This window comes from Balearica regulorum, chromosome 13 (genome assembly GCF_011004875.1).
Source record: "Balearica regulorum gibbericeps isolate bBalReg1 chromosome 13, bBalReg1.pri, whole genome shotgun sequence".
In the NCBI taxonomy this organism is placed as follows: domain Eukaryota; kingdom Metazoa; phylum Chordata; class Aves; order Gruiformes; family Gruidae; genus Balearica; species Balearica regulorum.
This window is the reverse complement of record NC_046196.1, coordinates 18,024,855-18,042,139: the sequence shown is the minus strand read 5'-3', so window position 1 is coordinate 18,042,139 and position 17,285 is coordinate 18,024,855. Positions and strand designations below refer to the sequence as shown.

The following is a 17,285-nucleotide window of genomic DNA, read 5'->3' as shown; positions in this document are numbered from 1 at the left end:
CTCAGTTAATCTTTTTGATACATCTCAAGATACCTTTTCATTTCAATTATTTCTCTCAATTTCTAATTATATCACTGATGTCCACCAATGTTACTTTAACCCTTCTCTCCCCTAAGTCCTGTATCAGCTCCACCACCAACCCAGGCTAGATAATCTCTAGAATACAGCAATAGGAAAATAAGAGTATTGTGAATTACCAGTAATTTGGTGTGTTGCATACCTCTAGAAATGTTCTCAGTTGGCTAAGCTATTCAAGTACCTTATAGTAGGATTTTCTTCTGCTACTATTGCGTATGGTTTAATCACTGCTCCCATTTGGGGCTGCTGTCATTGACCAAAATAAGACAAAGAATATGAAAACAATGCATGCTATGTTGCAGGTTCCAAATTTCTCTGCTTTTACAGCACATTAAGAAATGCCAACTTCCTTTTTTAGTTATTTTAAACATCATCATAGTTTATAATTTAAAAATTTCACAGGAATGATACATTAAGAATTGAAAATTCAGACAAAATAAACAGAACAAATAATATAGCCAAATTAAACGGTTAAAATGCCCCAAAGATGTCACTAGTAGTGAAAATAAGCAAGTAAATCTAATTGTATTCTCCGGTTCATCTTAGTTTCTCTGATTCATTGATACATTTCCAACCTATTCTTTGACCTCCCAGCACTTCCCTCTCGTCCAAGGCTGTTGACACTGTCCAGTAATTTACCATGGCACTCTCACCAGCATATGATTATGTGTACATTACCATAACTTTTAGTGCAAGCAAACTGTAGAGCAATGCAACAGACTGACATCCTCTTTTCCTCACAGTCAGCCATGATATTCATTGGCTTATCACTACTTCACAACCATGGTCTAGACTGCTTAGAGCATGGACAGCATCTTGCTCAGTTTCTACATCCATTTAATTTTTGGCTGCTCTGAAAATGCCAGCAAGGGTACCCATTAGCGTCAGCTGTAACAGTTGCTCTCTGTGATATACACACCTGCCTACTAGGGTTGGAGAACCAATGCATTTTGCATAGGCCATCAAACACAGATGCCCAACGGGAACAATCTTTGGCACTACCTACCTGAACCACATTTGAACCACTGACCTGAAAACAAAAGGCTTTGTATTTCATTACCAGTCCCTGGAGACATCGAGTTTCATATATGAGGAAAAACTTTAATAACATAAGGCTGACAGCATTTAAGACTTAAGTCATGAGCTTGTGTAAGCATCTGCTCACTCATGCCAAGACACGATAAACACACCATTTGGCTAGGTAAACCCTTTATGTTACCTTCTTTTGTCTGCATTGGTGTTGTGGTTTAACTCCAGCCAGCAACTGAGCACTCACTCCCCTCTGCTGGGATGGGGGAGAGAATTGGAAGAGAAAAAGTAAGGAAAGTGGTGGGTTGAGATAAAGACAGTTTAACAGGTAAAGCAAAAGCCGTGCACAGAAGCAAAGCAAAACCAGGAATTCATTCCCCACTTCCCATGGCAGGCAGGTGTTCAGCCATCCCCAGGAGAGCAGGGCTACATCACACATAACGGCAACTCGGGAAGACAAACGCCATCACTCCAAACGTCCCCCCTTCCTTCTCCTTCCGCCAGCTTTATACGCTGAGCATGACATCATATGGTCTGGGATATCCCTTTGGTCAGTTGGGGTCAGCTGTCCCAGCTGTGTCCCCTCCCAACTCCTTGTGCACCCCCAGCTACTCGCTGGTGGGGTGGGGTGAGGAGCAGAGAAGGCCTTGGCTCTGTGTAAGCACTGCTCAGCGATACCAAAAACATCCCTGTGTTATCAACACTGTTTTCAGCACAAATCCAAAACACAGCCCCGTACCAGATCCTACAAAGACAATTAATTCTATCCCAGTCAAACCCAGCACAAGTGGTAATGTGTACAGATTAACACAGATCCTGCAAATTAAATTTATTTAGTTCAGCTTTATGACAGATAAAGCTGTGATGATAATGGTACTAACTACATTAACAATAAAGTCCTGTTTGGATAGGATTCTCTCTTCTGTAAAATAATAGAAGCCTTATCTTTAGACTTGCTTAATTCTAAATGTCTAGTTTTAGGCAAAGTTTCAGTTCATACTAAGTTTGCGAGTAGTTTTATGGACATGCTACATACCATGACATGAGCACATTTTGATGAAGGCAAAGGAAAGTATGGATTGATGTTGCAGAAGAAAAACCTCAGTGGATAGAGCAAAATAAATCTATGATAATTTTTCATTCTCCGGACCAGTCAGACTTTCTCTCTAGTTTATAACACCAGGTCTTTAGCTAACACAGGCAGCTGCAGAGCACTGTACACCACACTGAATTCTCCTGGCTTTTCTCCTTTTCCCCTGCCTCTGGCAGACACCATTCTCTCTTACAGGAATGATGACAGCTGATGCTAACGCTACTTTGCGGTTCAACTGTCTGATGATGTGGCTAACACTTTGTCTCCACAGATTATAAATTTGTCACCTCTGTGATCTATTCAATCTCCAGTATCCTGCAGCCTAGAAATGCAATAATCTGTTTCCAGCATTCAGATCTCCCAGTGGTAGTAAGCAAATCATTGTCAAACCACTGGAAAAACAACACTAACTATCTTTCTTGTACTGCAATCATGAAAGCTTACATAAATAAGGAAATGTCACCCACGCTGACTTTAAAAGGCTGTCCAGGTGAAATAAACTAAAAAGAAAAAAAAAGGAAAAAAATTAAAAATCATCAAATGCACTCAGAGTGGGAAAATTCTTTATCACTTTTTGTTTTGGAAACTTTAATTGCACTATAAATAAGGACTAAATTTGTGTCAGTTTTGGAAGTGTCACTGAGTCATCTTTTGAAAAATCCGTCTAACAAAACAAGAAGTAAAGCATGAAATCAAAAAAGGGAAACGTCAAAGACTTTGACTCAGTAGTTATTCAGGTACGGGATGATGCATCTCTTTATGGTTTTCAGAAGTGGAGCATTCAAACTAAACTAAAATGATAAAGTAAACCCTCAGAGTAAACAATCCCTATGAAGTGCCTTAACGAAAGGGTGTGACACACATGAAAGCCACACACAGAGCTGAAGTTCTGCGACTTTTACTAGACCGCCCTATAATACCATTTAAGTCCCTACACCAAATAACATTTTTTGCACCATATTTGCCGTGTACGTAGTGACATCACAAGGTAAGAAGCAGCAGTTTCTGTAAGTAGCCACAGCTTGTAAACACAAAGTCTTTTCAAGGGTAAAGGGTCAAGACAGTTCCAAAGGAAATAATAGTGGTGGTTAAACAGCAGCATTTAATCAAGCAGCATTTCCATTGTTCTGCAGAGCACTTGTACCTATTGATCCCAAGCTTGGCTGCTTCAAAGACTCCTCCACACAAGAAACACAGGTGAAAGGCAGAGGCGGAACACAGGAAGGGTCACGAGAAGCAAAAGACGACTGGTAATAAGCAACTGGAGAGAAGTCAAAGGTCAATCAAGGCAGCTGATGTCTAAGCATAACTACAGCAGGAGACCTGACAACTTCATTGAAGTCACAGTGTTTTCTCCATTCATTTGAAAGCTGCAAGGTTGGTTTCCAGTCTGCCTCAAAGCATCCTCCTGCTTAACATACAGTAGTCAGCATCACCAGCTAAGCCACAATGTACATTTACTTTCTGAAAAACTGTTTTAAGTTACGTTCCGGGTGCTGAACAGTTTAATTTTCTTCTTTTAAAGAGCATACACACGCACATATACAAAATGTGAATATCAAGGAATCCAGATATAATGGTTTTGTTTTTTTTTTTCCCTGTGACTTCCAAAATGATGAATCAAAATTTTTGTCTATGCTTGTTGCTAACTAACCAAGCACCCATTCCAGCTGACACCCGTATTGTCCGGAAGGGACAACTGTTACAGAAAACCCACTGGAGGCGACGCAGCTGCATGTACTGAGATCTTACTAATTTCAGAAACATAGACGCCGGATTCCTCAACATGAAAAAATACAATCTGTCATTCTAATGTTACACAAAACAACCACAAAGGTTTTAAACAACTCAAATGCTTCCCTCCTCTCTCTGTCAGACTTTGATATCTCTGAAATTTGTCTGTTAAATCTTTGGAAGTAGTGTAGCTCCCATTGCACTAGTTTCTGAAGAGTTCGCAATATTTCATATATTTATCATCTCGGCAGGCCTGTGAGAGTGTAAAAGTTTCAGTATTTGTCAAACAATCTTTCAACCGGTACTACCGCCTTTCATTTAAAAACAAGCATTTAGTGAGTTCCTGAAAAATACACAACATCTGTGACAGAAGGAAAAAAACTGCTCCAATTTTCCCAAAAGCCCATGCCAACTTCTTAACGCATAGACTTTTCCTCTGTTACAGAAGGAAGTACGTTCCTTCTTACGTCAACATCACTTTCTCCTACAGGAGCTAAAAAGTAAAATCTACCTCAATTACGTACTTAGATATGATCTAAAATTCCAAGGTATAAAGAGGCATAAGAAAAAAAACCCAAAACGTTTTCTTCAAAACAGAAAAAACAAATATATAAAAATCTTTCTGTTTATATCTCATTTAATATGCATACTATTTTAGGATTCTGCTCTCATATTCCTCATTGTTCTTATTGTAGAACCGAACAGTGTTATCACAGATTAGGACTCAATTGTCACACTATGTACTTATAATTTAAATTCCTATATAAATATCCACATCCAGATTTCACTGCTGAGAGGTAAGACTATCTCCGTAGTGTGATAAGTGTTCGCTGTAGCTAGGAAGAAACCAAACCAGATACCTTTACATTGTTTTGTCAAAATTGTGAGCCCTAAGAAGGGGTTTGACAAAGGCAAAAAATGCTAAGGAATTATAGCTCGAGTTTGACTTGAAACCCAAAACTTGTATGATTTGCCATGAGTAAGAGGTTCTTTCTTGAAATGTTGCACAAAGATGGAAGAATATAACAACTGTAAAAATACACAGTGATCTGATCTACAAGATGTTATGGGTTGTAGAATGACTTCATAAAATAGATTTTTTTCATTGTGTTATTTCAATGAGGCAAGGTTTTAAGCTATTGATTCTTACAAGATACAATCAATTAACACTTTTCCGCTCTTTGTCTGATGAACCTGAAGAATTTTGTGTTTACTTTGGTCCAAATTATTTATTGAATGTTCATTCTGTTTTCACTATGACAGTTTGTCATTACATGATGACTTAGAGAGAACTTAAGATTTTAGAATTTAGCTAAGTGGCACAACTATGAAAATACAGCCATCATAAATAATTTTATTTTTTATCAAACTTTCCACTTCATTATGTTTTTCTCCAAAAGTTCACATTTTCCATTACCTGTCTAAATTTCCCATAAGAGAAACAGTGCAATTCCACTGAGGGAAGTAGCAAAATGGACAGCAGAGTCTGTATCATAATAAAACCACTTTGGACTAATAAAATTTTTGCACGAAAAAGACTTACTTTAGTAATGGTTTAACTAATCATGTTTTTATTTTATTTTTTTTTCTAGTGGTTAATAATTTCAGTGCAGTTAAACATTATCCTTTAAATTAATCTATTGTTGATTTATTGATGACAAAAGAGTTTGATAGTAAATGTGAATATATTAATATATGTGAAAAATATAGAAAAAAACCTGCTAGCAATTAAGCGCAGTATGTCAGGCAAGCATTACACACAATATTATTATAACACGGTACAAGTTCCATTAGGAGAAATAAGAGATAAAATTTTTATTAAACTATAGTCCAGTTCTCTTGGGCATTTACTGATCAGAAAAAGTGCAACATTCTCTCTTGAAATTCAAGTGCTTTTGGGTTTGGTTTTTTTTTTTCCCCCGTTTAGGACAGAACTTTTCTGGTTCCAGTTAAAAAGTAAAATAAAAAATGTCAATAGCATCATCAATGAGGTGAAAATATGAAGGCCTTTTTTAAAAATGAATCAGGTGCAGATATTGAACTGTACTTTTTCATCCTTTGTCTCACTTTTCAAATGATAATTTCTTCCACAGCCACCATTAAATCTTGATCTATTCCAGCTCTCTGTATGGGTCATTGATTCTAGATGTACCATGGTTATTTTTAAATGTTTCCCTTTCGTAGAGAAAAAGAGGGCTGTCTAGAGCCAGATGGGTAACTTCACACTTCATTTATCAAACCCAATGCATTAGACTCCACCCTCTCTTTCCCACTATTGCTGTTAAATTTCCATATAATTTGGTAACAATTTTCATTATCATACAGTGACCCTAAAAAGTCTATATAGGTTCGCATGGTTAGTCCAAGATTCACAGCTGTTCCCTTTACCCTCCATTTGTTACAGTAGACTCTGAGGTTCCCCTCACTTGATAAGCTGAACAGTGACCTTCTATAAGCAGAGGTCAAGAAGGGGTCAGTTCAAAGGGCTAGAGCAGCTCTTTAACAGCTATAACAACCTGTCCATCAGGCACTACCATGCAGTATAAACAAATCCCGGGCTTTGGAAACTCTGGACCGTTTCTGTTAACACTTCGAGGACATTCACCAAGTCCTACCTGAAGTATTTTGGATCACTACCACTCAACAGAGAACAACCTGAATCCCTAGAAGAGCTGCTCAGATACTTAAGGTACTGATGACATCTTTTGAGTCAAAACTATACGAAACGGTGAGCTATAACGCTAAGAGCACTACCACGTGTTTTGGACTGTGGAGCTGAAATAAAAACTTTAAGAGTAATTTCAGTTCGTTAACGTGCAGAAACACTGGCATAACTTAAAGCAAATAATGCAAGGGCATGCTTTAACCCAGAGGATGCATATCAAAACAGTTCACATGCCTTTCTCTGAGAAAGGTTAAATTTCTAAAATTTTAACCAGTTTACGTTAACAGTTCCCAGCACAGATTTTTTTTTTTTCTTCTTTTAATTTAAGGTCTCAACACCACAAATAAAGCCCACGAAAGAACAGAATGCCTACATAATTCTATAAAGACCAAGTGCAGAGTAAAGTTTTTGCCAGCTGCCCTCCCTTCATTGACCTAAATTTCTTGAAGTTGTACTGTTCATAATGTGCTCTCTAATGCACAATGTAAGGTAATTAGAGTCATCTGTATTTAACTTCCAGAGGATAAAAATTCTATTATCTAATCTAGCTGATCCCCTGATAGCCTGTTGAAAGTAAAGTACTGTAACCTATTGCCTGCCCTTTGACAAGTGCTAATTATTTCCTGTCCAAGCACATTTTTCTCATGTAATTCCAAAGTACACAATAGACTGATCTCTAAAACATGGGCAGTCCTGCTAGGACCACGGCGGACGTTTTATAACTTTCACCACCGTATGCTTGACGGCTACCACAGCCAGTGCTTCGTTCCAGACATCTAGCTGCAGCTTTGATGAAGTAAAGTGAGGTGTACGGTAACAGTCTGTTTATGCAGATCACACGGATGAGACTCTCGGATAGGTCACCAGGATGGGAAACATCAAGCGGAAAGAAAAAGGATTATGGATATTTAATACTCCAAGGACACTTTCAGAACTTTCAAGGCACAATGCTCTTGAAATTTTCTTTCAGGTGTTTAGTTTTAAGGCGGCCTGCACTTTGTCTGCTTGTGCCTCCCCCACCCTCACCCAAGGGTTTCTGTCCCAGAGACCAGACTGGGTCTACAACTGCACCACTGGCTCCAGCGCGAGCAGAGGCCAGAAACACTGTAACCACGTTGCTTTTAAATGAGTCCCGATTGCCCCGATTCCTCATGACTTTGAATATTAGGAAATCACGGTTAAATTAAACGAACACTAAAAAGATATCCCACGCGTTAGAATTGTTTAGCCTCTTCCTGTCTCTGGGAACCTTTCTATTCCGGTTCACCACAAAGGTGCACGTGTCCCACAAAAAAACCTTAAGTGATTTCCTCCGTTTCCGATGTAGCCAAACCATTTGCATTATTTAGTAAGCATAGTTATGGAGGGCAAAAAAACCCCACACAGAAATCCTTTTAATTTCTCAAAAAGGAAGAAACAAAATCCACATGACAATACATATTATAGACCCACCTTACCAAGCTCTTTTCCACTCTGAGATCTTGACTGATTAGTATACAAATAAACATTCCACACTCATAAGGAAGCAGATTTATAAAACACAGCCTCTAATTTGTGTAATAATTGCTACTATGTAACAATGCTTGATTTTTATCTAAAGCTTCTACAATGTTCTTCAAGTCCACCCGCTGTAATTACTGGGAACAGCAAAACCACTCAAGTGTCAGATCCAATATCTACAATTAACTTTTTAAAGCCAACTCTCATAGAATTTTCAGGAACTTTCCAACATTATCCACTAACAAAACACAGGAGAACTCCTGTAACTGGAACATTTAGTGCAGGTAAAAAAATCGTGCCATTTAAGCGCTAATTTGGATTAACAAAATCTCACTTAAAAATACTTTTGACTAAAAACTGTATTTAATTTTAGGCACAGAACATCTCCTTGGCATTAAAGGAAATCAGTATATTTGGCAGAAAAAAAGGAAAAGTCAAAGACTGTTAGATATTTTATGTAAATATCATAAACAAGGAAAGAGATTATTAAATGAGTACAAATCTATAGCTTTTAGAAATAGATGTGAAGAAAGGTGACATCAACTCATTTAGCAGCTGAAGAGCAGGACACAAGGTGGCATATGGTGGAAATTCTCTTTTTGGAATTCACATATGTCTGAATGAACCAGAAGTATGATGTATCTGTAGTTTCTGAAATGCATTCATCTGACTACACTCCAGTAGCATAAACTTTTTCAAATAAAAACATAAACAACTTTTTAAAATTGTGAATATCACCTGATTTATTCCCATGGCACTGAGTTCAATTTAAGAACTCAAGTACAATAAAACAGCCAAACGACACAAACTCTCACAATACGTCCATTGATGCTAATGTCACCCAACACAACACAGCTAACACCAGGAAACCACCACAAGAAAATGTGAGGATCATGAAGAAAGCGGACAAGATGGGCATCTGTTAGCATGGCATGCCAGCAAGGAGTATTGTTCCTACTGTTAGCAACATAGGAAAAGCTTAGGGCACTTAGGGTGATAGCAGTCCTCAAATACGTATGCTGCCTATCATGTTATTATCAATAGATTGCACTAGATACGCTCAATATGGGAGCATTCTACCCCTCAAAGAAACTCTGAAATCAGAAGCAGAAACATGGACTACTCCATTCAAGGAAAAATACTATTTGAACAGTAAAAAATTTTGTTTTCTTTAACAAAATATCAACTTGCCCCCCCCTGCAAGTGGATTTATAGGAGTATATTTTACGTAGTTTTCCTAATTTTAGTATCTTACTATTTTTCTCAAATTTCTCACCTTGCTGTCCATTCTTTACGCAGCCTTTGTCGTTCAGTAAGAGCTAGCAAGAAGCAGTTGATGGTTTCATTCCTTTGTTCCTCAATTTGTTCCTCTTTTCCAACTTCAGAGAGGACCAGGCTTGTCTTAAAGGGGAAAAAAAACAACCACCCCACATAAAAATTATACTCTAGAAATAGGAAACAATGTGTAAAATTAATAAAAAGCCCATAAGCAAATAAGGACAGTAAATCAATAGCTTTTTTTATTACAGTTCCACTGCTGACAAATCAATACAGTAAATGATGGTTAGAAATGGCCACCATATATTTGGTATTTAATCAATGTACATGGCACATAAGGTAAACCTTAAAATCTCATTGCTTTAAGTAACAGAAGACATTGTGCATTCTAGCTCTCATTTTCTTGAGACACAGTAATTTTCTTTTCTAAATATTTTCTTCTATCAAATCCTATCAGAAATGTTTCCCTCAATACAGTGTTTTTTGGGGGATTTTCCCCTCCCCTTTGATCCTTGGTGAAGCTAAAGTAGAAAATATCTGTTTGTATTGTATCTTCTGAAAGGAATTTCTGATGACGTCCCCATGTTCTCTTTATCGTGAAATATTTCAAGTAAACAACTAGTAAAACCTTTTTTCATTTGTGGAATAAATTAAAAATTGCTTTTTTATATATATATATATATATAAAACCTGTACACACAAATATATGCAATGGATTTAAGTCATTGTGGAGTAGAATCACACTCAGTCTCTGCAGACCAAACGTTAGTGGCCTTCCCAAATGTGTCGACATGTTGATGTAACAAAACTGCAGGTCATCTTATCATCCTTCATGCACCCAGCAAGCTAACTCCTAACTCCCTCAACTCCATCTTTACACTCAACTACTAACTTGCCCACCATTCTCTCGTCATCTTTCCCCCATGCTTCCTTACACCTGCCAACCTGGGAAAGAAACGACACATGCCGATGGTCACGCAATGTGCGTGTGCCGACTTGGTGTGCAGCAGTCCAACCACAACACGGAGATCTGGAGTCCATGCTGTAGTCTTTTCCTTCAGAGGAGATACCGTATTTGCCTTTCTCGCCTTAACCAACCACTGATTTTCACTTATCTTTGCTATGCTAACCTTCAGCCACGTGTTCTGCAAACGTATCAAAGTTTCCTTTTGGGAAAGATGACTGAACAGACACAATGTTTGCACAAACCTAGTTTTTTCACAGAAAAGGAGGCAAAAAATACGTTTCTAACCTGAGCAGTTATGGAATTGAGTTTGAAAACACAATTCAAATATCGCCAAGAGCTGCATTTGCTGCCCCCAGCATGACCTCGCTTATAAGAAAACCATGACAAAAAGACATGGCATATAGCTGCCTCCTCCTCAACATCACCTACACGTTACATTCTGCCCTGCCCAAATGTACAACCACTAAAATTCCTCCACGCATTCTGTGAGATAAATAGTGGTTGTTCTCTTCAGCTTGTGAAAATAGAAATATCTATCCTTGGTCTGACAGGTTGGTTTTGGTCCCCGTTTCCCCCCCCCCCCAAGAAGGAATAATATGCAGATTATACACGTCTTCAGCTACGTAAAAGTAAGTAGTGACATAGCTACCACCATGGTGGTTCCAAGAGACAAGCATAACAGGGTTCACAGAGACAGAAAATAATTTCATTACACCAACATCAGATGACAAAGACTAAACAGCACCTTCGTCCCCACCTCCCAGCTCAACCAGCTGGCCTACCAAAAGGCATTATCCCATCATATGGGACTTACACATAAAAAAAACCCCAAAACAACATTTTCTTGTAAAAACTCCAAATGTTCAAAACTGTCTATACAGATCACATTCTTGACCCTGCTTTGACATTACAAAGCAAACAAAAAGCCGGAGAGTATTTTCAGATAAGGACTCCCTGACACGGGTTTCCCTTGCACTGACCTACAACATCTTTTCCACAAGCTCTAATATCTGCCAACTTCAACAATCCTGCTCTTACAGCCTGACTTCCAGCAACTGCGCAGTTTAAAGCAGGATTTGACAGAGGACTTCAGCAAACGAGCACATACTCACATGAGTCAGAGAGATACACGTTCTTTAACTGATGTGAAATAACACACCTTGTCATTCAGAATAAATATATCTATTAAGGCTTTAACTTTTATATTTACCACGTGCAAGACTTGACAGAGCACTAAAACATTGTAGATGATCAGACTGTAGCCATACAGCTACGTCACAGTGCCCCAAGATTTCCCTTTCAGAATCCTTGGATGGCTTTATGAATCACAACGGGGTAGGGAAATCCACTGGCGATAGTGGAGAAGTCTACTTCTCTCCAAGACTGCAGAAAAGCCCCAAGTTTAATGATGCTACGCCTCACTATGCTGAAAGCATAGTGATTTGCGGGCAACAAACATCAAGAGCCCCTAAATAAGTGATTCCCAAAGTGTAGAGCATGGAGAACTGATAGTTCCTAAAGAATTTTGAGTTAAGGTTGATGCAAAGAGGATGTGATTAGAGTATTATCAGTCAGAGAAAAATGGGTGAGCACTCCTCCAAGTACTCACAATTACACAATGCTTTTGTATGAATTCGATGGCCTGGCCAAATTGCAACTTCGGTACTGCATTCCACGTGCTAAAGCCCCCTCCATCTACAGCAACTTATTAATTCTGGAAATTGAACATAATTTAATTTTTACTGAGAGAACAATTATATTGCCCCAGCTCTCTGTTAACACCTTGCATTTATGTGGTGATGTACACAGTTCAAGTCAAACTCATAGTTTGACACTGACATCATAAACACTTCTTTACTGAGTCCTGTGAGCACAGTTGCAGCTACCTGGAGGGTGAAATAGTACTATTAAGAAACATACAACAGCAATACATAGCAATTTAACTGATTTACTTGTTTTCTAAGAGTGCTGAGGGCAGTGAGGTTACCCGGAACGTGAGTGCAGGGCTTGATATTTAGCTTTTATAGAGGCATTTCTTAATAGCTTGCTATTCTTATCATCTCAATAAAAATCCCAAATTGTAACAAATAAAGCAGCATTCTGGGCAAAATGATATTATAAAACACTTTCCTTTGAAAGTTTTCTTTTCTATGTAACTCGTTTTGGGATTTATTTTTAACAAGGGGATTCAATATATACCTTGGCTGATAAAGGTCAAGGGTTCAAGAAACTCGGTCAAAGATGTTATCGGCTGGGAAAGCCATTTCCTCACATCAACACTGATAAAAATCCATCAGAAACCCAGCCGATACCACCCCTGCTCTAAAGGGCAGGAATGACCTTCTTTTGAACATCACTATAGTTGCACATCCCATCAAAGAAAATCTGACCTTGTGTCTCAACTCGTTTAATGTTCTTTAATGACAGATAATTGTCTGCAGAGACCCAACGCTGAGTGAAGACTTCACATTGCTGAACTGGACTCAACACTGACTCCGTGTTTTTCAGCACACTTGGGACTGCAGGACAGTAGAATAAATAAACAACGTAACCAGCCCTACAGCCTGTCTTATCTCATCCTTGTGTTCACAGAGATTCTTGAGGGTGGTAATGTTTACAAATTGTTGAAACTTTCTTTCTTCAGCTTCCTGAGCTAGAAAAACATATCCTGGACAACCTAAGCAACGAGATTACGCAAATTGCTTATCGCTCGGGGGAAGCCACTTCTTGTCTCATTGGCCAGCATGTCTCTCCATTAAGTAGCACTGTTAAGATTTTCAGCAAATCTTCCCCGTTTCTCCTTACAGATCTGTTAATGTATTTAGGGCATTTCCTCATAAATCCCCAATGGCATGGTCTTAAAAACAAACGCACAACCTACCTATCAAGAAAGCCCAAAGCTATATACACGTATATGTAGCGGTTGCCAATCCAGTCTTCTATGTTAAGGACGCTATTTATGAAATTATATCCTTTACCTTCCTCCTGGTACAGCAGCAGAACTATATCTAGTGCTCTACTGACATATCGGGCAACAGCCACCAGAGCATCTTCTCTTATTATGTAAGAAAGAAAAGTACTAAGGAGATTTTTAAGAGACCAATATAATATTCCTCTCATACCCACTGGCAAAATGCATCAGTGGCACAGGACTGAATAGAAACTGTTATATTCAAGTCTTACTATTCACCCAGGACACACGCTCAAAATTAGATACCTTTTATGAGTCTTAAAGCTAACCTCGGGATTGTAACAGGATCACAATAATATTTTTTTTTCTTAAGATACACAGCAGAAGAAACTATGTTTCAACATCAATAGGTCACTACCCTGCTTAATTGCTTGTATCCTGGGTGAATACCATGACATCTTTACAAACAACCAAAAAAAGCAACCTCTAAACACTCCAAAACCCACACTGGTACATTTTTATTCTTTTAAAGCTAGATTTTCCTCCCTTCAATACAGACCTCTCCGGGAGTTAAGGTTAGAAACATGGGATAGCTGGAGACATGAAGCCTAGTGTTCTGTCAAACGAATTAGCCTTCAGTCTGAACTAAAGTGGCACTTGGGACAGTTTGTCTCTTGGTCCCACTTTATTGGGTCAACAAATCAGATTTTTCAGCCTGAGTTAAGATTTAATTTACTCACCACCAGTTTAAATAGGATAAGCTTCTGAATCTTTACTAACCACTTCCACTTTAATATAGCAGTCATCTCTCAATAATCAATAACTAATACAGAAAGGAAAAATAAAGTGTAAAATCTGTAAGCAGGGCTAAAATTTTAAATGCCATTCTGTATCTTATTGTTTTTGTGGCTTTATTTTGCTCTCAGTGCAAAAAGTATCCTGATGAAAGTCTGTAAAACTAGAACACCGGGGGGGGGCAGGAACCTGACATCTATTAAGCCATGTTAATTTAACATGCCATAACTTCCATGTGATAAAAAAGCTAGTCATTGCTTACAAACCACTGCTCAGTTCTTCTTTACTTCTAAAATTTTTACTTTAAAATATGAGCAAATGCACCCATTTTCATTGACACGATGGAAGCAGCCAGTATGGTTTAAGTTATCACCCAGTAATTTGGGCACATTAAACCCAATTCTCTGCCTTTTGTTTATTAATCCACTATGCCAGATATCACAGTTTCACTCAGCAACCCTCATGTTTTGGATGATATTGAAAAATAGCTTGTGTTTGTCAAAGAAAGTAAAAAAAAAAAAAACGGTAAAGAGGAAAAAAAGTGTTGTTTATAGAAGCCAGCTGCTCTGGCTTCGGCGCCAGCAGCTCTTCATCCTGCTATTTTACGCTCGCAACCCCCACTGCCCCCACTGGCACAGGTACAACTAAATGTTGACTTCAATGCTTCAGAGAGCACTCAACTGATTCGGTACATGATTAATTGCCAAAGACATGGCTGACCATATGGAACAGAGAAAGCATCAAGTAATTCATACTTCTGTATATGATCATTTGGCCCCTGTTGTTTTAATGTACAGGAAAGAGCTAGTATAGCACAGACCTGGTGTCTTGCCCTTGACAGCCCATTAAGAAATCTCAAAGCACCTAGTTGAAGTTATGCTGTTGGCTTTTCAATAGCAGCCTAATAAAACAGAAGCAAAGCTTTCCAACTAGTCTTAAATCTTTCACATACAGTACATTAACCACTGCTGCTAAAACAACTGGTTTCTTATGATAGGAAATGGGATTTGATTTCTAGCCTCTGCATACTTACTGAAAGCCTTTTTCTGACCTTTGGAGAGTTTACAAAATCATTGTTCGTTTTTCCTGCCATTTTCCCAGTTTCTTGCCATGGTGATCCTAATAGATTTGTTTAAGGTTCAGTACATTCTACTCTTACTAGCTGTTATATGCAAACTGTACAACGAAGGTAGGCTCGTGGGAGCTGAAAGGAAAGAAATTATTATTAACTGTTTTCTTCCTGAGAGTCAGAGAAGTCACTGCAACATCTAAAACATAATTTACTTTTAAAGAGCCTATAAAACAAAACAAAAAATTCCTGAAAAGAAGCAATATACTAGCATGTGCTTTCTTTTATCAGACTGGAGACAAATCATCAAATTTCATTTCAGAAGGAAGGACAATTTATTTTAAAGCTGTAGTATTCTCGAGGATGTCTGACACAGAGCTCAATGAAAAGAAAGAGGTGCAGGCTTGGAATATATGTCAGTATCATTAACTGCTTTATATTAGTTTTATCTACCGTTAACATCTTTTCAGTCATACACAGTCAAAGAAAAACGCTTAAATAATGTTTCCCTGTCAAGGCTCTTAAGATGACAGTGCTAAAAAGTTAATCCCCATCTTCACAGATCTTCTGGCACTTTTGACATATGTTGGCAAGGATATATTTGCTGGCACCTTCCATTAGAAAATATTTACATGGAGTTTTCTTGTCGGTGGATTTGCTAGTTGTCTAAATGATCCTCATGGTCTGAAGGGCCTTAGGTGGGAAATCCCAATCATTAGACATTCATCAGTGGTAATTTCCCAGGCTACTGAATTCAGCTAACACTATTAGTACTCCAACAGAATACATGAATAATCCACGAGCCAGCATAAAACTCCATAAACCGTTCTGGTTATTGATAGAGCACTTCCAACATTAAAGCAGTTGGTCTGAGTCAAGTATTATGTCTGTATTTAAATAAAATATAAAGGAATACTGATTTTTATGAAAGATACGTCATTTTTGTATTTTTTAGAGTAAAAAGAATGGAGGCTCAAGTTTCTGGTGTGAAACCATTGCCACAAAGATTATATATTCTCCCCTACCGTTATATTCAACGGTGCACATCTAAACTAAGCAAGTACATTACCCAATTATAGAGCAGAAAGCTTAAAGTCAGACATATGCTTAAGCTCTATATACAAGTCTACATGCATTAAAACGTAGGGAGTGCTGTCTCGCTTTGAGGTATTCACTGCTGACAACAAAGGATGAATACCTGACTTGATAGATGAGTAGCTCGACCTAGAAAAACCTACAGAGAGTAGATCACTTAGACATTTCCAAAGAAATTTTAGGTCTTGTCTACACTAGAAAGTCATACCATTTAACTATACCTGTGGAGCTAAAGCAGTACATTTTCTAGCTATATGAGTTTAAAGGTCATAAATTAAACCAGGCAGAGCTTATTTGGAAATAACCATTACCTTTATGTGCATATAAGCGTATTTATACTAGGGTCTTGAACCATATATTTAAGAAAATGGAATCCAAACAGAAGTAATGACCAAATAATTTTTGGTTACTCTGGCATGCCAAAACTGAATGAATTTCCAGTGGAGAAAAAAAAAAAACCCAACCTTTTTTTTACTGGATGATTCAATGCAGTTATGATTGGTCTCTGAAAGAGTTTCAATACTTAGCTACAAAGAAAAAAAACCTATAAAGATGAAAAACACTTTCAAAATATTTTTGCTGCACTAATCAGTTTGGCAACGTTCTAAAGGTGAAGTATAACCCATCTCATCGAGAAAGAGCAACCAAACCACTCAAGATATTTGCAATAAGAGTGGCTTAGCATCTTCAGATGTATGGGTGAGCGAAAGGTTACCCTTTAGCCACATTCTCCCAGAGCATGGCCCCTCCACCTCTGAATCATCAATAGCACAAAGACTGAAGCAGGCCTACCATGCATAGTGGATTATATGAAGTGTAAAACATTGTGGGGAAAAAGCTTTTGAAAGAAGTCAGGAAAAAGAAATCACGCTTGCAAGAAGATCCAGCTGACAGGCTAGTCCCTAACAAGTGAATATGTTTGAAAACATTGTGAATGCAAGAAAAGAACACGCCTTTTGTCTCCAAACCTACAGTGTGTCTTTACCCCAACTGTTGCCTGCATGGCTGAACATATGTTTTCTGAACAAGAACTGAAGCAGAAAGTGTTCTTTGTTATAATTCACTCCTTTG

General features: G+C 38.1%; 1 protein-coding gene across 6 annotated transcripts in view; it reads right to left on the bottom strand.

Annotated features, from left to right (window-relative positions):
* The window catches only part of FTO (FTO alpha-ketoglutarate dependent dioxygenase), a 252,510-nt gene that overhangs the window by 131,073 nt on the left and 104,152 nt on the right, over positions 1-17,285 (bottom strand). For all 6 annotated transcript variants that reach the window (XM_075765643.1, XM_075765644.1, XM_075765640.1 and 3 more), the window contains one exon: positions 9,376-9,500. In XM_075765643.1, the coding sequence (XP_075621758.1) occupies positions 9,376-9,500 (125 nt within the window). The remainder of the gene's footprint in view (positions 1-9,375; positions 9,501-17,285) is intronic.